Source organism: Suricata suricatta, chromosome 3, assembly GCF_006229205.1.
Source record: "Suricata suricatta isolate VVHF042 chromosome 3, meerkat_22Aug2017_6uvM2_HiC, whole genome shotgun sequence".
NCBI classification, from domain to species: domain Eukaryota; kingdom Metazoa; phylum Chordata; class Mammalia; order Carnivora; family Herpestidae; genus Suricata; species Suricata suricatta.
The window spans coordinates 116,470,568-116,492,585 of record NC_043702.1 but is presented as its reverse complement, the minus strand read 5'-3'; the positions used below and the strand labels follow the sequence as shown (position 1 = coordinate 116,492,585).

Genomic DNA, 22,018 nt, shown 5'->3' with positions numbered 1-22,018 from the left:
TCTCTCACCACTTCTTGTCATTTTAATTACTACATGCCTTTTTGTGGACCTCCTTGGGTTGATTTTGTTGGGGGCTATCTCTGCTACTGGATCTGTATTTCTGTTTCTTTTGCCTGACTTGGGACGTTTTCAGCTGTTATTTCTTCAAATAAATGTTCTGCCCCCTTTTTTCCCTCTTCTCCTTTTTGGATCCCTATAATGTGAAGGTTATTGCACTTGATGGTGTCTCTGAATTCTCTTACCCTGTTCTCAGTCTTTATTATTATTATTTTTCTCTCTGTTCAACTTGATTGCTCTCCATTACTCTGTACCCCAAGTTGCTGATCCATTCTTCTGCTTCCTCTAGTCTGCTGTTGATTCCCTCTTGTGGATTTTAAATATCAGTTATTGAGTTCTTCATCTCTGATGGATCCTTTTTTTGTTTTCTCTCTGTGAGGGTCTCACTGAGGTACCCCACTCTTTTCTCAAGTCCATTGAGTATCTAATGACCATTACCTTAAATCCTCCATCAGGCATATTACTTACCTTTGTTTTGTTTAGATCTCTTGATGTGATTTTTGTCCTGTCCCTTCATTTAGAACATACTCCCCTGCCTTCTCATTTTGTCTAATTCTCTGTGTCTGTTTCTATGCGTTAGGAAAGTCACCTACATCTCTTGCTCTTGAAAGCAGTGGTCTTATGAAGAAAGAGTCATATGGTGCCCTTTGTTCTGTTCACTGGAACTTGGCATTTCAGGGGCATCTCCTGTGTGCAATGCATCTGCCCTGCTCTGTGGTGCAGCCGCCTTTGCCTTCAGTCCAGTTGTCTGTAGTGTCTCCCTCTGCCTGTTGTGGGCAGGTCCATCCCTGTGTTGTTAGTGGGCCGGTCTGGGACCCCTTTGGGCTTCAGTCGGGCCAGGCCCAGCATTTGCCAGAGCTTTGGTGGCATCAGACAGCAGGACACAGTCCCTATGTTGGGTGGGGCCAGAGTCAAACTGGTATGTGTGGTTATCCTACGCTTTCCCTGGGGCAGCAGTCACTGCAGAGCGGCGCTGGTCCCTGTTGGAGCTGTTTGTACCCTGCCATGCTTGTGGCCCCACATTGGATGGGCTTCTGCCCGGAGTGTGTTGGAGGGAGCAGGTGTGGGGTGTTAGCAAGGTTTGTGGGACCTGGAGCTGAGGCCTGGCTGGAGGTGGTGTGTCTGCAGGAGAACACGGGGTGAAGCACACTGTGCAGGAGAGTGTCACCTACAGATGTCTGTGCTCCTAGGTTAGGGGACACGGGAGGGAAATGGTGCCCGCCAGCTTCCTTGTTCTTGGACAAGTCTAAGATCCCTGCTCCTCTAGCACTCATTCTGGGATCAGTAAATAAGCCGCCTACTGTGTACCCCTGGTGTTGTGCAGCCTGCCGCTTTGTTTGCTTTATCTCAGATCAGCTGATTTGTTTGTTGTGCTGTGTCTTTAAGAGCAAGGACTCAGCTTCCTGTCTGAGCTGCTGATTTTTAAAGCTCCAGGTGTTAGCCCCACTAATTGTAAGAACTCTTGAAGGTAGGCCCCTCTGGTTTTCAAAACCAGATGTTATGGGGATTTGTCTTCCCCACGCAGCACCCCTATGTCTGGGGGGCCCTGGGTGGGGTCAGTTCCTCTTCCCTGTCCATGCCCACAGGTCCCTCCCTCCCATGGACAGTGTCACAGGTCCTTTTGGGTCCCAACTGCATCTTTGCCCTTCCTGTGCTTTTCAGTGTGGCCTCTTGTCTATGTTTAGCTGTGGAGAGTCTTCGGGTCACCTTCTGGGTCATTGACGCTGTAGTGAGCGTTGTCTCCTTGTATCTGTTGTGTCCGTGGGGTGAGGTGAACCCAGGATCCGCCTTCTCGGCCATCTTCCCTGATAGCCTCTCTGGAAGTTTTTAAAACATTCATTTTGTCCTTGATAGTCTAAAGCTCACTTTAAATTCTCTAGTTATGAAGCTTCATATTCTATTAGCCCTTTTAATATGTAATCATTTTTTAGTTCTCTAAATTTATAGGAAGGAGACTTCTACTGTCTAGATTTTTCCAGACCAACAAATGGTAGGTTCAAACTCTAAGCTAAGTAAGCTGAATAAGCTTACCTATTTTCACAGCATTTATGTGAGTTTTAGATTTTGTAGATTTTTTTTTTGTATTCTTATTTTAATGAGAAAGCAGTGTGATATCAATTCTCTCTCTCTCTATATATATATATATATCTTCCTGGAGAAGCACAGTGGATATTTGCACCTAAGCTATTGCCTGTATTTTGAATATTTATATTTACATTTTAAGGATTTTCACTTGGCTAGGAAAAAGGAAGGAAAATGTTTGTTGACGGTTTCACTTTCTCTCTTATATAAGCATTTTTCATCCCTCCCCAGCAGGACTTGCAGATTCCTCACTCTCCTTCCTCCCGCTCTGTGCTCCCCTAAACATTTCTCAAGCCACAGCTAAAATAGACAGCCTTTCTACATGCGGGTCGATGGTCTGACTTTTAAACTTCATTATATATTTACCTTTTCATCAGTTTTACAAGTCAGTTTTTAGCAGTCTGAGCTTGTAGAAAAGTTGTGTAGAAAAGTTTTCCATATAGCATATCAGTTTATTCTGCTTCTTTCAGATAGTTTGTATATTGCTAAAATATGCAGGTTATCAACTGTGAAATAAACAGTTAATAAAATGTTACCAGATAGTAATAGATGGCCCAAGAAATCGCACAAAGATCACAATTTAAAGTTCTAGTTTTAATATTAAGCTTGGAATAATCCAGTCTTTTTGATGGTTTATGCAATGAGCAGTCATATAGCATATCCACACAGGAATATATGTTATTAAATATTCTGCAGGTGTGCTCTTCACACTTTCTGTTCATTTGAGATACAAGAATTCGAATTGCGTGCCATAGACGATTGGAAGCTACCCAGCTTGTTCATGTTTCTGTCTCCAATGGTGTCTACAGTGTTGGGGGGTGGGGAGGGTCATTAGCTCAGAGCAACCAAGGGATTAACAGAGAATTACTGACACCACATCCTGGAATAAACTGTATATCATTTGTCACCCAGTTGACTCTACAGAACATTACTTACAGACAAAAACACTTGACAGTACGATTATGACTTTATTTTAAAACCTTTAACCACCTAGGATGACCTGTCTGAATATCTCTTCCTTCACTCTCCCACTTCTGCTGACTTCTCTGCCCCCCTACCCCATGCTCTCCCTATCCATCCCTGCGGGACTGTTTGCTCACATGCAGGGCGGTGTCTGGGTTTGTGTACCCGTGGCAGAGAACCCCTAGCCCCTGCCTCTAAAACCACTCTGAGAATGCTCCTTAAGTGGGCGTCTCATCAACTCTGCTTAAACAAGGTTGCTCTTAGCTGACGTCCTGCCTCCAGGGATCTTGCCATAGGAACTACTTTTTCTCCATTTGTACAGTTGTGCTGAGTGTTCTGGGTTTCCCTCAGCTGCTCCTTTGTCCTGCTGTGGGAATGCAAGGAATGAGAAATGGACAGAGAGAGGTCGGTGAGAAAAAGGATAAATCCCACTTTTTCTGTAGGCAGTTAACCAATAGCTGTGGCCCCACTGTAGAAGGAAGTCTGGCCGCCCTTATAATTCCTGTGTTCAAATATTGAGTATCTTTCCAAGCTGCAGCCACTTCCTGGATGCTTTAATGTATAATCACATCAAGTCTTAAATCTTAACAAATTTTACTTACTATCCTAGAATATTCTGAACACAGAAACGTTAAAATAATCGTTACAAAGCTTAAAATCTACCTTAATGGTGATTGGAATCACACAAAGATAGAGACTCCTTTAAATTTTCTTTTAGTGTAGGATAATTAGACAACTGTACTATGGTAACTGATGGTTCTTAAATGCATCTTACAGAATAAATTATTAAATTGGGGGAAGGTCTATGAATCTGCTCCCAGGGATCTGTGAACATAAAATTTTGTGTGTATCGTATTTTGGGGGGAAAGTAATAATCAAGTTGATGAACAAAACAATTAAGAACTGCTATCTTACAGTGCAGTATTCAGTACCTAGTTAAGAGAGATTTTGATGGATTATATATTAGGGGTTCAATTGCAATGCATTTTAAGTGTATTTATTTTCTTTTAGAAAGTAATATCTACCGCAGCACAACAGTTGGGCTTATACCAGTGGCCAGCTCAGAACAAAAATGTCATACAGTTTTATAATCAACTTCAGGTAAGCATAGATTGGCACGTTAGCACCTCTCTGCTCCTGAATTTTAATAGGTCTGATCAAGGAGAAAGCCAGGATAATGATAAAAGAGAACTAGCCTAATGTTCTTCAAAGTAAAGTGGCTTACTCATTTATTTGCCCACATGTGGTTATTCAACCCTGCTGTAACTTTGAACAGATTCATTTTCTTCACCCTCATCCCTTTAATACATAATTGTAAAAAAAAAAACCCTACAGATGTGGTATAAATGTTCTGCCTTCCATAACTATTCCTTCTTTGAATTTCCTATCTGTATGAATGAACCATTTGGAAAAGATGATGCATTTCACTGGTTACTAGTAAAATTGTATGCTCTTGTATATATCTATTTGCCATTTGAGTTTCCTGTGAACTGCCAGGTTATGTAATGTACTCATTTCTCAAGTGAATATTTTGTCCTTTTCTTACCAAAGGTGTAGACTTTTCATTATGCATTTTAGATCCTATTCCTTTATTGTTTATATGCATTGCAAATAAATTCTCCAAGCCTTGGGTTTTCAGAAATATTCCTAGACTTCAGTTGTGCTGGAGACATTGTTAATGCAGTATAAAGGCCATTGATTTTTTTTTATGGTTTGTGTTTTTATGAGTATTTAGAAATTTTTCCTATCCTATTTCATAAAGATATGTTCTATAATTTTTTCTAAAAGTTTTTGATATTTGCACATCCCATTTTTAAGTAGTCAGGAATGTATTTTCCTCAGTGAGGATAAAGAGATTACAATGGAAGTGAAAAAATGTTTTAGCTTTATCGATATTTGAATTTTAATGTATTTATGTATTAATGAATTTATGTATTTATACATTAAAAGACAATCATTTCTTAAAAATAATCATTTGTTTAATACTATCACAGTAGTCTAGAAGAGGGTGAGGGACACTTTTAAGAGCTTTACCATCTTTGGTAAGGAAAGACCCTTTCCCCTTTGTCTTCGTCCATCCAGGCAGATATTACAAAATACCATAGACTGGATGGTTTGAGCAACATTCATTTCTCACAGTTCTGGAAGCTGGAAAGTTTAAGATCAAAGTGTTAGCAGATTTGGTTTCTGGCAAGAGCCCTTTTCCTGGCTTGCAGATGGTCGCCTTCTCACCGTGTCCTCACACAGTGGAGAGATCTCGAACTCTGGTCTCTCTGCTTCTCCCTATAAGGATGCTCATCCCATCACAGACCCACTCTGATGACCTCATCTGAAGCTAATTACCTACAAAGGCCCCACTTCCAAAATGATCACATTGGTGTCAGCTTCAACATTTGAATTTGAGGAAGACACATTCATTCCATAACACCGATCATGATTGGGTTGGAAAAGGAGATGGAATCAAGCAGATTTTACAAGAGATGAGAGACTTTGGACAGGAAATAAGAGAAGGGACAAGTGTGAAAAGAAGGTACAGAGTAGATTATGTCGACTCTGAAAATCATGGGAGATATCCCAATGGAAATATATAGTAGACTACTGAAACTTCACTCAGGCACACAGAGCCAAAGACTGGAAGAGATCTGTATGTTAGGGAGTCATTAGAAGTCAGGTTGTAGTTAGAGTTTTCAAGCTGATGAGATAGGATAGGGCCAGTGTAGGAGAGAGAGAAGGATGAATAGGGAAGACGGCACTGGCCTGTCCAGTCTCATCAGCCTGAAATGGCATTCAGAACTCAAAAGAGAGAAAAAACACAGAAGAAAGCTGAGATAAATCATATTACAGAAACCAATCTTAGAGAAAGGTACAGAGATAAAGGAGAATTGGAAAGTGAGATAAACTGTCAAAAACAATTGAAAGTTATTCTTTGAATTTTAAAATTGGGAGATTTCTGCACATTTTGACATTATTAGCCTAGTCAATGAAGACAGAACACAGATTACAGCAGATTGAACAATAATTTGAAGGAAGGGTTTGTGGACACAGATGTATTTGTAAATAGGAACCTTCAGATTTCAGTTGAGGTGAACCACCAGTAAACCAAAATTAAATCATAAATCTGCAATTTTGTTTTAGATTTGTGTTGGTGTGATGTTAGTAGGCCCAACAGGTGGGGGAAAGACAACAGTCAGAAGAATTTTAGAAAGAGCATTAACACTACTACCAGTTGAAGACGTCCTGTTAACTGAAGAAAGGGAGTCTATTTCACAGGTAAATATTGTGCTAAACAAAATGTTGCTCTATTTCTTCGGATCTTTATACTTCAGTAACATTTTATATCCTATTTATATAATATGTTCTTGTTAAGTTTATTGCTAGGAATTTTGTAATTAAGAATCATTGTAGTAAATGGAGTTTTTTTTCATTTGAATCTCAAACTAATAATTACTAGTGTAAACTAAATCTATTGAATTATATATTTATTTTGTACTTAGTCACCTTAATGGGCTGGTAATGCTAAGTTGTAACTGTTTTTATAGATGATCAATTGAGTCATCTTCAATGAATGTAATTTTGTCTCTTTTGTATTATTGATATTCTTATTGCAATGATTAACCCTCCAATGTTAACTGTAATAATATCTTGCTCCTTACTTTATTTGAAATACAGTTATTATTTCTACTTTTAATATGGTATTTGCCCTTGGTTTATGATAGATATTCTTTCATACTTTGGAAATTTTCTTCCATTCTCATTATACTTTGGTTTTTGACCTTTGGAGTTTATGATGTAATATTTTAGAATCTATTTTAGAATTTTTTAGAATCTATTTTTTTATTTTATTTTAATTGGTTAATGTGATAACTTATGTTGATAGATTTGCTAATGTTAAGTTGTCCTTGAATTCCTAGGATAACTCCAACTTTTTCATGATATATGCATTTTTTTCATTTAAATTTTAGTTAACATACAGTGCAGTATTGTTTTCAGAAGTAGAATTCAGTGACTCATCACTTACAGACAACACCCATGGTCATCCCAACAAGTGTCTTCCTTAATGCCCATCCCCCACCCAGCCCATCCCGCACCCTTCTCCCTCCATCAACCCTCAGTTTGTTCTCTTTTGTGATTTGTTTCTCTCTCTTCTCTTCTCTGCCGCCCCCCCACATATGTTCATCTGTTTTGTTTCTTAAATTCCACATATGAGTGAAATCACACGGTATTTGTCTTTCTCCGACTGGCTTATTTTACTTAGTGTAATACATTCTAGCTCCATCCACATCATTGCAAAGGGCAACATTTCATTCTTTTTGATGGCTGAGTGATATTTAATTTAATATGAAGTTAGATTCCAATAAATAATGTGTGCTTCAGTTACCTTATTTAAAGACTCATTGGCAGTATATTCCAAAAGTTTAGAAAGTCAAGTTCTCAGTTTTGTGGGTTTTGTTTTTCAGTTAGTATGCGCTAGCCTGCTTCAAGACCATTGCTGTGGCAGTTCATAGCCTTTATCGTTTCTACCCCCTTATCAACAAGTCTGAATTAGTTCTTAACCAGTTGTTGCTACTGATAAGAGGTGAACTATCACAGCAGTAATAACTAATATTTATGGAGCACTAAATATGAGTCAAATACTGGTCTAAACACTTTTACTAGAATTATCTCATTAAATTCTAACAACAACCCTCTGGGCAGGAATTTGCTTTATTAAAAACATTTTTTAAATTACAAAAGAAATATGTACAATTGTGAGAAACTTGGGGAAAATATAAAAACATAAAGAAGTAATAACCACCTAGAGAGAATGACTGCAGACATTGCTGTATTCCCTTTGATTATTTTTCCTACACAACATATATTTTGAAATAATTGAGATCATACTGTGTATAAATTACCTCAATTTTATTAATGTTGGCATTTTCACCTAATACTGTATACTGAGAATTAACCCCATGTCATTAAATTTTTCTTACAATATCATTTCAATGACTGTGTTCTGTATATATGACTGTACTATCATTTATTTATAATTCTCTCATGTTAATGTTTTTAAATTTGGGGTTTTAAAAAATATAATTATAATAAAGTATCTAGGTTGGTGCAAGGCCTTAGGTAATGGAATTGTCTTTGATCTTCCTCCTTAGTTTTAGTTCATGGCTTTTTGCTAATTAGTCTGTTCAAGACCTTCTCTTTTGTTTCTTTTAGTGCAGTTTTGTTTCCTTTATTTCCTAATCTTCCCCTCTCTTCCCTCTTCATCATAGGAACTGTGTCATGTGTGTACTGTATGTTCTTGTATATGAGTATCCCTTGAAAATGTCTCTCTAGGAATGGGACTGGTTGCAGTAGGGTAGAATTTCGCTATCTACAGTGAGTGAGATCAAGGGTGAAAGTCACATATATAAGGAGCCATTTTAAGGTGTACAGCTCAGTGACAGTGCGTTCACAGCGTTGTGCAGTTACCGTCTCTCTCTACTTTCAGAACTTTTTCATCACTGCAGGAGAATACCTGTATCCATTAAGAAATCTCTCCCCATTACCTTCTCTCTCAATTCTCTGGAAACCACTGGGTGGCTTTCTGTCTTTATGAGTTTGCCTATGCAGGATATTTTATATAAAAGGAATCACAATATGTGACCTCTTGTCAGGCTGCTTTCAGTTAGCATATGATTTTTGTTTTGTTTTGTTTTTAAACATTTATTTATTATGAGAGACAGCAACAGAGCATGAGCTAGGGAGGAGCAGAGAAAGAGGGAGACACAGAATCCAAAGTAGGTTCCGGCTCTGAGCTGTCAGCACAGCACCCGATGTGGGGCTCGAACACACAAACTGTGAGATCATGACCTGAGCTAAAGTCAGACGCTTAACCGACTGAGCCACCCAGGTGCCCCTAGCATTTGTTTTTGAGGTTCATTCAAGGTGTAGCATGTGTCACTGCCTAATTCCATTTCATGACTGAATGTGTGTGCATGCGCACGTGTGTGTGTATGTACACATCACGTCTTCTTTATCCATTCATCCATTAGTGGGCATTTAGGTAGCTTCTATATCTTGGTCATTGTAAATAATGTTAAAATGAACATAGAAGTGATCATAGCAAATTAGTGTTTTTGTTTTCTTTCAAATAGACTCCAAGTAGTGGAATTGCTAGATCATGTGGTAGTTCTATTTTTAGTTTAGTTTTTTTTTAGGAGCCTCCATACTGTTTTCCATAGTAGCTGCACCAATTTACATGCCCACCAAGAGTGCAAAAGGGTTCCCTTTCTACACATTCTTGCCAACACTTGTTTGGGGGGTGGCTTTTTTCTTTTTTGTCTTTTTGATAATAGTTGATAGAAGGTATCTCACTGTGGTTTTCATGTGAACCTTCCCGGTGATGAGTGATGTTGAGCATCTTTTCATGTCTCTGTTGACCTTCTTTGGAAATGTCTTCTTTGGAAAATTTTCTGTTCAGATCCTCTGCCCATTTTTTAATCAGATTGCATGTTACTGAGTTGCATATAAATTTTGGTGACTTATCCTTATCAGATAGATGATTTGCAAACATTTTCTCCCATTTAGTAGGTGGCCTTTTCATTTTATTGATTTGATAGTTTTATCATTTGATGTAGTCCCATTTATTTATTTTTGCTTTTGTTTCCCTTGTCTTTGGATCAGATCCAAGAAAACATTATTGAAATCAATGTCAAGGAGGTTACCACCTATGTTTACTTCTAGGAGTTCTATAATGTTGGGACTTACATTCAAGTCTTTAATCTATTTTGAGTTAATTTTGTGTACTGTGTGAGATGCAGTGTTACCCCTCTGCATGTGGCTGTCCAGTTTTTCCAGCACCATTTACTGAAGAGACTCCTTTCCCCATTGAATATTCTTGCCTTCCTTTGTTGTAAGCTAATGGACCATGTCTATGTGGGTTCATTTCTGGGCTCTCTATTTTGTTCCATTGAAGTATATATCTCTTTTTATGCCAAAATCATACTCTTTGGATTACTATAGCTTTGTAGGGTAGTTTGAAATCACACCTGATGCTTCTGGCTTTGTTCTTGCTCAAGATTGTTTTGCTATTCATGGTCTGTTGTGGTTCCATACAAACTTCATGTGTTCAAGTTCTGTGAGAAATTGCCATTTGAATTTTGATAGGGATTGCACAGAATTTGTTGACTGCTTTGGGTAGAATTAGCAATGCCTTAACAATGTTATTTCTCCCTAGCCATGAGCACAGAGTATCTATCCATTTTTTGGTCTCTTTACTTCCTCTTATCAATGTCTTACACTTTTCAACATACAAGTCTTTCGGCTCCTTGGTCAAATTTTTTCCTAAGTATTTTATTCATTTTGATGTGGTCATCAATGGCATTGTTTTCTTGATTTCTCTTTCTGATAGTTTTCTGTATCTGTTGAGATGACCATATGATTTTTATCTTTCATTTGTTAATGCAGTGTATCATACTGATTGATTTGCAGGTGGTAAATCCACCCCTATATGCTTGGAATAATTCTCACTTGATCATGGTGTATGATCCTTTTAATGTATTATTGCATTTGGCTTGCTAATGGTTGGGTGAGGATTTTTGCACGTATACTCATCAGGGATATTAGCATGTAATTTTCTTTTTTGTGTGTTGTCTTTGTCTAGTTTTGGTATCAGGGTAGTGATGGACTCATAAATGGGTTTTGGAAGCATTTCTTCCCCTTCAATTTCTTTGGAAGGGTTTGAGAGGAATAGGTATTAAATCCTCTTTGGATGTTTCTAAAATTCATCAGTGACACTGTCTTGTCCTGGACTTTGGTTTGTTGGGAGCTTTTTGATTACTGATTCAATCTCTTTACTAGTCATCAGCCTAGTCAGATGTTCTATTTTTTCATGATTCAGTCTGAGAAGATTGTAAACTTCTAGGAGCTTACTCATTTCTCCTAGGTTGTCTAATTGGCATATGTATCATTGTTCATCGTGTCTCCTATGATCCCTTGTATCTCTGCGATATCATTGTCACTTTTCACCCATATCTGAATTTATTTATTTGATCCCTTTCTCTTTTTCCTTGGTGAGTCTAGACTTGTGAATTTTGTTTATTTTTTTTCAAAGGACCAGCTCTTAGTTTCATTGATCTTTCTGTTGTCCTTTTAGTCTCTGTCTCATTTATTTCCTTTCTGATCTTTATTATTTCCTTCCTTCTTCTATCATTGGACTTTATTTGTTCTGTTTATAGTCGTTTTTGCTGTCAAATTAAATTGAAATATATTTCTTGAGGTTATGAATTTCCCTCTTAGAACCACTTTTGCTGCATCCTATATATTTCATTTTGTCACATTTCTGTTTTCATTTGTCTCTACATATTTTTTTTTGTTTCTCCTTTGATTTCTTCTATGACTCAGTACTTTTTCAGTAACGTGTTGTTTACTCTCCACATATTTGTACTTTGTCCAGATTTTTTTTGTAATTGACTTCTAGTTTTATACCACTGTGGTTGAAAAGGATGCTTGGTATGATTTCAGTCTTCTTCTGTTTACTGAGACTTATATCTTCTTGCTGGATTGATATTTTTATCATTACGCAATGTTCCCTGTTGTCTTTTATTTTTTTAATGTGTATTTATTTTTGAGACAGGGAGAGAGCTAGTGTGAACAGGGGAGGGGAGAGAGAGAGGGAGACAGAGGATCTGAAGCAGACTCTAGGCTCTGTGCTAACAGCAGAGAGCCCGATGTGGGGCTCAAACCCACAACCAGGTGATCATGACCTAAGCCAAAGTCGGATGCTTGACCAACTGAGCCACCCAGGTGCCCCCCTCCCCTCTTTGTCTTTTATTAAAGTCTTTGTTGTAAATGTGTGTTTTGTCTCATATTAGTATAAATATACCACCTTTCATTTCATTTCCATTTCCATGGAATATCTTTTTCCATCTCTCACTTTCAGTTTGTGTGTGTCCTTATTACTGAAGTGAGTCTGTTATAGGTTCACTCACTATGTAGATTTTATCCATTCAGCCATTTGATGTCTTTTGATTAGAAAATTTAGTGCATTTATTTTTAAAACAATTATTGATAGGAATATACTTATTGTTATTTTGTTAACTGTTTTCTGACTTATTTTGCAGTTCTTCTCCATTCTTCTTTTTTTTTCTTCCATTGTGGTCTGTTGACTTACTTTAGTGTTGTGTTTAGATTCCTTTCTCATTTTGTCTTGTGTATTTATTGTAAGTTTTTGATTTGTGATTACTGTGAGGTTCACATACATCATCCTAGGTATAGAACAGTCCACTTTAAGTTGATAGCAACTTAAATTTGAAACATTCCCAGCTCAGGGCACCTGGCTGGCTCAGTCCATTAAGCCTCCAACTCTTGATACTAGGTCAGGTCATGATCTCACAATTCATGGGATTGAGCCCCATGTTGGACTCCATGCTATCAGCCTGGAGCCTGCTTGGGATTCTCTCTCTCTCTTCTCTCTCTCTGCCCTTCCCTGCTCGTGCATACTTGTTGTCTCAAAATAAATTTAAAAAAAATTTTTAAAAGACATTCCAAGCTCTACATTTTTATTCATACCTTATACTGTTTTTGATGTCACATTTTACATCTTTTTTTGTCTATTTGTTTATTTTGAGAAAGAGAGAGAGAGTATGAGCAAGCAGGGAAGGGGCAGAGAAAGAGGGAAAGAGAAAGAATCCCAAGGGGGCTCTGAGCTATTAGTCCTGAGCCTGCCAATATGGAGCTCACACTCACAAACTAGGAGATCATGAACTGAGCTGAAACCAAGAGTCAGATGCTTAGCCAATTGAGCCACCCAGGTGCCCCGCATTTTACATCTTTTTATTTTATGCATCCATTAAACTAATTATTATAGTTTTAGTTAATTTTACTGACTTTGTCTTTTAATTGTCACAGGTGATTAATCTACTACCTTTACTATATATTATCTTTTTCCAGTAAGAGGTTTACCTTAGTATGTCTTCTTGGCATTAATTTGTACCATTTTCAGCTTAAAGAAGTCCATTTAACACTTCTGTAAGGCCGGTTTAGTATTGATGAACTCCTTTAGCATTTCTTGTCTAGAAAGCTCTCTCCTTAAATTCAGAATGATTTGCCAGGTAGACTCTTCTTGGTTGGAAGGTTTCTCTCTCCAGTACTTTGAATACATCATGCCACTGCCTTCTGCCCTACAAAGTTTCTGCTGAGAAATGTGCAGTGTTATTGGGTTTCCCTTGTATGTAACAATTTGTTTTTGTCTCATTACTTACAAGATGCTCTTTGGGTTGCCTGAGTGGCTCAGTTTGTTAAGCATCTGACTTTGGCTCAGGTCAAGATCTCACGGTCCGTGGGATCGAGCCCTGTATCAGTCTCTGTGCTGACAGCCTGGGGCCTGGAGCCTGCTTTGATTGTGTCTCCCTCTCTCTCTGCCCTTCCCCTGCTCACGCTCTGTCTCTCTCAAAAATATACATTAAGATAAATAAATATGTGTACATATATTTTTAAAGGATTGTCTTTAACTTTTGACTTTTTAATCACAATGCACCTTAACATAGATCTCTTTGGATTCATCTTATTTACAATTCTCGAAGCTTCCTGGACCTGGATGTTTGTTTTCTTCCCTAGGTAGAGAATATCAGCCATTATTTCTGCAAACAATTTTTCTACTTTTTTCTCTCTCTTCTCTTGGGACCCCTATGATGTGAATGTTATTGCACTTGATGTTGGTTGGCCCAGAGGTCCCTTCTTTGATCTTCATTTTTGTAAAACCTTTTTTTTTCCTTTTGCTACTTTGTCTGGGTGAGTTTCATTGCTTTGTCTCCCAGCTCACTGATCCATCCTTCTGTTCTGTCCAGCTGTTGAACCCTTCTAGTATATTTCTCAGTTCACTAACTGTATTCTTGGGCTCTGTGACTTATGTTCAGTACTTTCTTGTTTTCTCCCTCTTTGTTAAGAGTTCTCACTGGGTTTGTCCATTCTTCTCCTGAGTTGAGTGAGTATCTTTATGACCATTACTTTGAGTTCTTTGTCAGGCAGAAAGATGACTTATTTCCATATCAAGGTTTTTTTCTAAGATTTTGTCTTGTTCTTTCATATGGAACATATCTTTCTGTTCCCTCATTTTGCTTGATTCTGTTTCTGTTGGTAAAATAGCTACCTCACTCTTGAACGAGTGGCCTTCTGTAGGTGATGAAATTTCTCATTCACCAACCCCAACTCTTGGCTGCCTCTCAAACCTTTGTGATTGTTTAAACTGCCTGATCTTGTCTTGGTATATCCCCCTTGTTGAAAGTGTGTCAAGACCCATCCGTGTTCCAAGGGGAGGGACCTCATTCAGCCTTTCATTTTAGGCTAACTCAAAGCCAGACCCTGGAGCAGCAGCTTTTAAAGTATGCGGATATATACAGTCCTGTGGGGCCACGATCATAATCCTTGCTGGAGGTGTCCCCTAGGCACCAATTGCAAAACTCAGAGCTCCAAAAGGAGATCTGTTCAAGGGGCTGCAAGGCCACAGAGGTGCACAAGGATGGTATCTTTGCTTAAGTTCTGTAGAAGTGCCTCCTCAGCCTCTAGATGTGTGGGAATCTGGGGCCTGTCTCCGAGGCTGAGCCTCCAACCTAAGTAAATAGGCCCTTTTCACAGGAACACTGGTCAGTCTGCTGTCTGTTCGGACCCGCGGTGGTGGTCTGCCAAGAACGGTCTTTCTGATTGTTACAGTCCTGTGGAGCTCAGTAGTGCCAGCCCCTATGGTCACCAGGACCAGTGGATCAAGATGTGTCCCCTGTGTGGCTTTAGTAGGAGGTGCCTGGAGAGGAGGGGGATGGGGCTTGCTCACCAGCTGCAGAACGGTCGGAGGAGAACGTTTAAGGGCGCATGCCCACGTGCTCCAGCAGTGCTCCCACTTGAGGCGGAAAGCAAGACAGCACTGCGACATAGGGCTCACCTGCCCCTGCCCATGCTCTTGGGCTTCAGCTGGGCAGCAGGGGGCAGCTTAGCGAGGGACAGGCGGATGCCGTGCCCACCGTTAATGTGGGGTGTCCCTGGGAAGAGGTGAGCTCAGAATCCCTGTTTGTATGGTTTCTATGTTTTATCTCAGTCTGGCTGAAAGTTCGTCAGTTTTGTTCCTCTTTTCAATGAAATTTGGTCTTCTTGGGGATCTCTCTGTTGTTTTTCTGTTCTCTGATTTGTCTAACCATTACTTCCATCCTTTTACTGGCTTTGGGTTCAGTTTTCTGTTCTTTGTCTAGTTCCTTATGGTATAAAATTAGATTGTTGATTTGAGATTTTTCTTCTTTTAATGTGGAAGCTCACAGCCATAATTTTTCCTTTTCGTACCGCTTTCACTGCATCCCACAAGTTCTGGCATATTATATTTTCATTTTCATAGCAATTCCCTATGTGTCTCTTCTTTGACCCATTGGTTAAGCGTGTTTTGTTCGGTTTCAGTATGTTAGCAAATTTTCCAGTTGTGTTATCACTGATTTCTAGTTCAATGCCACTGTGACTGAAGGAGGGTACTTGTATGATTTCACAGTTTCAAAATTTATTGAGCTATTTCTTGAAAAAATCTTCGTGTATAGTTGACACCACAATGTTGCACTAGTTTCAGATGTAGGGCTTAGTGACTTGACAGGTTTATACATTGTCTGTTACACTTACAACAGGTGTAACTGCTGGCTCTTGCCATGCAACACCGTTACAGTGCCCTTGACTGTATTCCCTGAGCTGTGCCTTTCGTGCCCCTGACTTACTCATTCCATAACTGGAAGCCTGTCCCTCCAGTTTTTCTTCACCCATTTTGCCAACCACTCCCTTCCCTCTGGCAAACATCAGTTTGTTCTCTGTATTTGTGGGTCTGATTCTGCTTTTTGTTTATTCATTTGTTGGGGTTTTTTTCCTAGATTCGACATACAAGTGAAATCATGTGGTATTTGTCTTTCTCAGTCTGACTTGGCATAACACCCTCTGGTCCATCTATGTTTTTGCAAATGACAAAATCTCATCCTTTTTATGGGCCCATAATATTCCATTATATGTATGCCACATCTTCCTTGTCGATTCATTTAGGCTGCTTCCAGAACTCGGTTATCGTAAATAATGCTAAAATATAGGGATGCGTGTATCTTTTTGAACTGGCATTTTCATTTATTGTGGGTAAATACCCAGTAGTGGAATTATTGGATCATAAAGTATTAATATTTTTAATTTTTTGATGAACCTCCATACTGATCTCCACAGTGGCCTCACCAGTTTGCATTCCCATCCACAGTGCAAGAGTATGGAGTATCTTTCCATTTTGTTGTCATCTACAGTTTCTTTCATCAATGTTTTATAGTTTTACCTCCTCGGTTAAGTTTATTCTTAGGCTTTTTTTTTTGGCACAATTGTAAATGGAAGTGGTTTTTATTCCTCTTTCGCTACTTCATTAGTGAATAGAAACACTATTTCTTTGCATTAATTTTGTATCTTACAATTTTACTGAATTCATGTATTATTTCTAATAGGTTTTGGTGGAATCTAGGATTTTCTGTGTGTATTATCATGTCATCTGCAAATAGTGACTTCTTTTTCTACCGATATGGGTGACTCTCATTTCTTTTTCTTATCTAATTGCTGTGGCCAGGACTTCCAGTGCTATGTTGAATAACAGTAGTAAGAGTGGCCATCCTTGTCTTGTTCTTGATTTTAGGGAGAAAGCTCAATTGAGGGTTGTTTTATGGCTTCTTTTCAAATTAAACTTTATCCAGAATGTTTTCTGTCAATGTATTGTTATTTTTTTAATGGAACATGTTTTTATGTTTCTTTATATGCCTTGTGATACTTGTTGGGAATGGGGCATTTATAAAAAACAGCCATCTCTCCCAGCCCTTACCGAGTTTCTCTGTCATGGGGTTGTTCCTCACTGACTAGAAGGGCCTGCTCTGAATCTAAAGATCAGCCTGAGATGAAGGTTTAATGTCTTCTCAGGTTTTTTTCTGGCGTGCTTCTTGACGGGGCTTTCACAGTTTGACTTTTACTGTTCCCCTGTCTACGCAGCTTAATTTGAGTGTCTTGATTTCCTAAAAATTCCTCCTACCTAGCTTCTCCCTTGGGCTGTATATGGTCTATTGCTTGAATCCATCCATAAGGTCTTGTTGGAGGCTTTTGTGGGTCTGTAGTCTTCCTGAAGCCTTCACAAGAAGTGCCTGACACTTCTCTCACCTGAAATCTGAGTTAGGTGGAACAGACACCAGTTCTTCAGGCCGCCCCCCAGATCTTCAGGCAACCCTCTAGAGAGGTTAGAAGGTAACAGATAAGGTCTGCTTGAGTGCCAGCTCTGAACTGAAGCTTAAAACAGTCCTATGGTCTCCCTTATCTGTGTGTCTAGCCCTGGCTGCAGACATACCACATCCCAGTTCATACATTGAGTTCCTGGATGAGGACCAGTGGGATTTTTGCCCCGATTTTGTTCCAGGGATATCACTTATAGTACTTAGAATTTTTAAAATAGTGATTCAAACATTATGGCTAGTTTTAAAAAGTCAGTTTTGGGATGCCTGGGTGGCTCAGTCAGCTAAGCATCCGACTTCAGCTCAGGGCATGATCTCATGGTTCGTGGGTTCGAGCCCTGCGTCAGGCTCTGTGCTGACAGGTAGCTCGGAGCCTGCTTCGGATTCTGTGTCTCCCTCTCTCTCTGACCCTCCCCTTCTCATGCTGTCTCTCTCTGTCTCTCAAAAATAAATTAAAAACATAAAAAAAAGTTTTTTAAGTCAGTTTTTATTCTTCCTTTTAAATTGCTATCTTTATTGGGTATCTTTCTTCGGAGTGAAAAACATCTCCTAAAACCCTTTGGTGTTAACAGTGCAAAAATGTAAATAATTATACTCTGAGTACTACTTTTAAGAAACCACACTGGATTTTTTCAGATTCCAGGAAGAAAAGGAAAAGTAGATATTTGTGTTTTAAATCCAAAGTGTATCACTGTTAGTGAACTATATGGACAGCTGGACCCTAACACCATGGCATGGACAGATGGATTATTGTCAACAGCAGTTCGAAATTATGCATATGCTAATACTGCAAGGAACTCCAATAAGGACAGTGGTCTTGGACTGAAGTCAAGAATCTCAGATGCAGCGAATGTAAGTTTATATGGAAGGATTATTTTTATTTGGCTCTTGTGGATTACTTCATTGTTTAAAACTTGATATTTAAGCATTATTAGATACTTAGCAGTATGAAAATAAGCTTAAAATTATTATAATCAGTTTTGAAAAAGAAAAACTATAAGCTATAAAAAAACAGAAAATATGCCATTGTGTTTTAACATGGTTGGTAAACAATAAAATGAAAGATACTTGCTTTGAAAGGAGCACTGAGTGGATTAGGTGTCAGGGGAGGGTGGTCTAGTGATTGTGGCACCGCCAGGACACCTGACAAATTAATGAGCTATGAAAACACTTCAGTGGAAAAGTTAATAAAATTTTTGATAGAAAATTCATCACAGACTAATCATAAATAGCAAAAGCATTTTTGAAGAGTTGGGTTCTCATTAGTTATAGAGCTTACTGGTAAGTTTCATCCGTCAAAATATATTAACAGAAGAATGACATTTAGAACTAGATAAGCAGAGTTTTTAAATGTTTTTTTTAAGTTTTTACTTAAATGATGCTGTGCAGGGTAATATTAGTTTCAGGTGTTCACTGTTGCGACTCCACACCTCCCTACACCCCCTGGTGCTCATCACCACAGGTGCATTCCTCAGTCCCCGTCACCTGTTTCCCCCTCCCCTTTGGTGCCCAGCAGTGTGTTCTCTGTAGTGAAGAGTCTGTTTCTTGATTTGTCTCTCTCTTTTTTCCCCACTCTTTTTTCTTAAATTCTACATATGAGTAATGTATAGAATTTTTGAATCACTATGTTGTAGACCTGAGACAATAACAGTGTATGTTAACTACACTGGAGTTAAAATTTTAAAAACAATATTAAGTCTTCTAATCCATAAATATATTTTTATCATGAATGTGACTATTATAATATTTAATGTTAATTTTAACACTTAACATTATTAAATTATTATATTAATGATATCATATATCCATCTTCCAGTCCATAAATATACATGCATACACATATATATATATATACACATATGCATATATATCTGTATATTCTGGATACAAGTCCCTTATCAGGAACTATGATGTATAAGCACTTTCATTTGGTGAGCTGCCTTTACTTTCTTGAAGGTATCTTTTGAAACACCAAAGTTTTTAACCTTGATGAAGTTCAATCTACTTTTTACTTTGTCACTTGTTTTTTTGATATCATAGCTTTATAAAGCTTTGTATAGTTCAAGGTCACAAAGATTTCTTTCTAAGTTTTATTCCAGGAGTTTTAGAGTTTTCACTTTTATATTCAGGTCTTTGGTCTATTTTGAGTTGATTTTTTGTGTACAGTACAAGAAAGGGATCCCAATGCATCCTTCTGCCTTTGAATATTCAGCTGTTCCAGAACTGTCTGTTGAAAAGACTCTTCTTTCCCCCGTTGCTTGTATTGTCTTGTCACGTGTGTCAAAATCAGCTGATTGCAAATGTAGGGATTTATTTCTGGACTTGCGGTTCTGTTCCATTCATCTTTATGTCTGTCCTTATGCTAGCGCCACCCTTGAAAACTGGAGCTGTGGCCTGAGTTTTGAAATAGAAAATTAAAGTAGTTTTTAAGACCTTGGCAAACTGATTCTAAAATGTATATAGAAGAATCAAGGGCCATGACATTCCTGAATTTAAAAAAGGGGGAAAATTTGGGTGGTGAGATCTGCCAGATGTCAAGAATTATTATAAAATTAGGAGAAAACAGTGTGCTGTGGATGCAGAAAACGATGGCAGTTCTGAGCTATCATGTGCCTATGACATCATATAAACACATCTGGGGAAATTTTGTAGACAAATTGACAAATGCAAAGCTAGGGTGAGATTTTGTTACATCAACCTCAGAAACTGATAGAGAAGGAATATGATAAGGTGGTTGTGAAACAATTCTCTAATTACACCAGTCAGAAATGGAAATGGGAAAAGTTCTGCTAACAGTGGTGACTATTCTATGAAAACTATATTGGAAAAATGTACAAGAAAGGAACTTGTCATGGGGGGCCAGGGAGAGGGGCAGGGAGGGGGCAAGGAGGGGGCAGGGATACATGTGCAATTGGCAAAAATTGAGTAAATGGAAGATACACTCTATTCCTGTATGAAAAGATTTCCATCCTAAAAATGCCAATCTAGACCAAATTAATATATGTGTATCCCAATTTAAAATTTGAATTAAATGATTATAAAGTTCATTAAAGAAATCTGAGCAGAAAATCATAGTACTTAGTATTTCTAAAACGTTCTAAAGTGTTAGAACGTTTTAGAAACATTTAACATTTTAGTGCATTACCCTAAAAATTTTAAACTATCATGAAGGAGGGTCTAGGAAAAATATATACCAAAATATCCACAGTGTTTCTTTTAGATGGTGGGAATTCAGAGAACATTTGCTTTCTTGCTTTATGGTATTATTTTAATGCTATACAACAAGCATGTACTAACTGTATAGAAAAACAAACTGAAGGAATTTTCTAGAAGAAAATGGCCTGTAATGAGAATTCAGCTAAGCCACCCTGTGCTGGATACAGGGAGGTCTTTCAGCCACAGAATGTTCTGCCTTTTCTATTTTAGTACTCAAGAGAGCATATTGACATATTTGGGTTGGAAAGTCTGATGAAATAAACATTATTGATTACCTATTTTAGGTTTTCCAACTTGATTCCTCTGATATAGCAGATATGGATGATAATATTTTGAAGAAGATGAAGAAAGATGATAAAATCCCAGAAAGTCAGAGTAAGTGTTATTATGAAATTCAGTAAAGACGATTCATTAACAGGGAAGACAAACTGAACAAATGAGTAGATCCATATCTTTAGAAACATTTGATTTGTGTTCCTATACTGTTTATTTTTTCCTCATTGATTTAAAATGTATATATATGTTTATTTACCACATGTTACAGCATAGTATACACATACATATTTATGTCACAGAAGTGGTAGGTCATGCGTGGCCCTTTCCGGTTAGAAATGAACTTCAGTATCTCACAAGAAGCAAGTGGATGTTAAAGGTAGAGACAAAGCTGTGTGGAAATGTGCAGCAGTGCTATCTCTGCAGGGCCCTGGATGGGATGCACGCCCGGCCCAGGTAACCCAGCCCACGCACACTCACCCAGACAGAACTACACATCTGTCCTGTGCTGCTTTGTGGCATGAGTGCAAGTGTGTGGGTGTGCGTGCAGGAACCCCCAGGGGGACAGAGAGCGTATGGGGAGGTTCCAGCTCCGGAGGAGGTGACGTTCCCAGCTGAAGCCCCATCGGCCATCGCTTGCTGCTCCAGGCTGAGCCTTGAGTCCCATGGCACCAGCCGTCCGTTGCTGTTCCAGGCTCGGAAAGAGACTTCTGTCCTTGCTTCTGCTGTTTTAGAATTCCTGGATGTGTGTGTGTCCCTCTCCAGCATTCATGTTGGGGAGTGGGGTCTGCGGGCCTAGCAGTTGCCCTTCCAGGGGCTTCAAGTCAGGCCTGGAGGCCGGTGTGTCAGCCGCTCAGAGACGCCTCGGCATCCTGGCCTCTTGGTCGTGGCTCTCCAACCCTGCTCTTCCAGGCTGCTGTAATGTCCTGCAGGCACACTCTCCTCCCCCGTCTTGACCAACAGATTTTCTAGAACTGTGGAGCAGGGTGGTGCGTGTAGAAGGTGGAAAGAGGAGCCAGGGGGCCACAATGAGAGCTATTCTACAATGTGTCTATTTGATTCTTTCTTCGAAGGAAGTCTACTTTTCTATTTCCCAGAGGCAGCATGTCCAAAAAGTGTCCTGGGGGGAAGGGGGACTCACAGACCACATTATTATGGGAAAGATAGATCCGTGGGGCTTCTCTTCCCCAAAACCT

The 22,018-nt window shown here is 38.8% G+C and overlaps 1 protein-coding gene across 1 annotated transcript in view; it reads left to right on the top strand.

Annotated features, from left to right (window-relative positions):
• The window catches only part of DNAH14 (dynein axonemal heavy chain 14), a 296,737-nt gene that overhangs the window by 122,606 nt on the left and 152,113 nt on the right, over positions 1–22,018 (top strand). The window contains exons 35-38 of the mRNA XM_029934922.1: positions 4,114–4,203; positions 6,238–6,372; positions 17,970–18,185; positions 20,834–20,924. Coding sequence (XP_029790782.1) covers positions 4,114–4,203; positions 6,238–6,372; positions 17,970–18,185; positions 20,834–20,924 — 532 coding nt within the window. The remainder of the gene's footprint in view (positions 1–4,113; positions 4,204–6,237; positions 6,373–17,969; positions 18,186–20,833; positions 20,925–22,018) is intronic.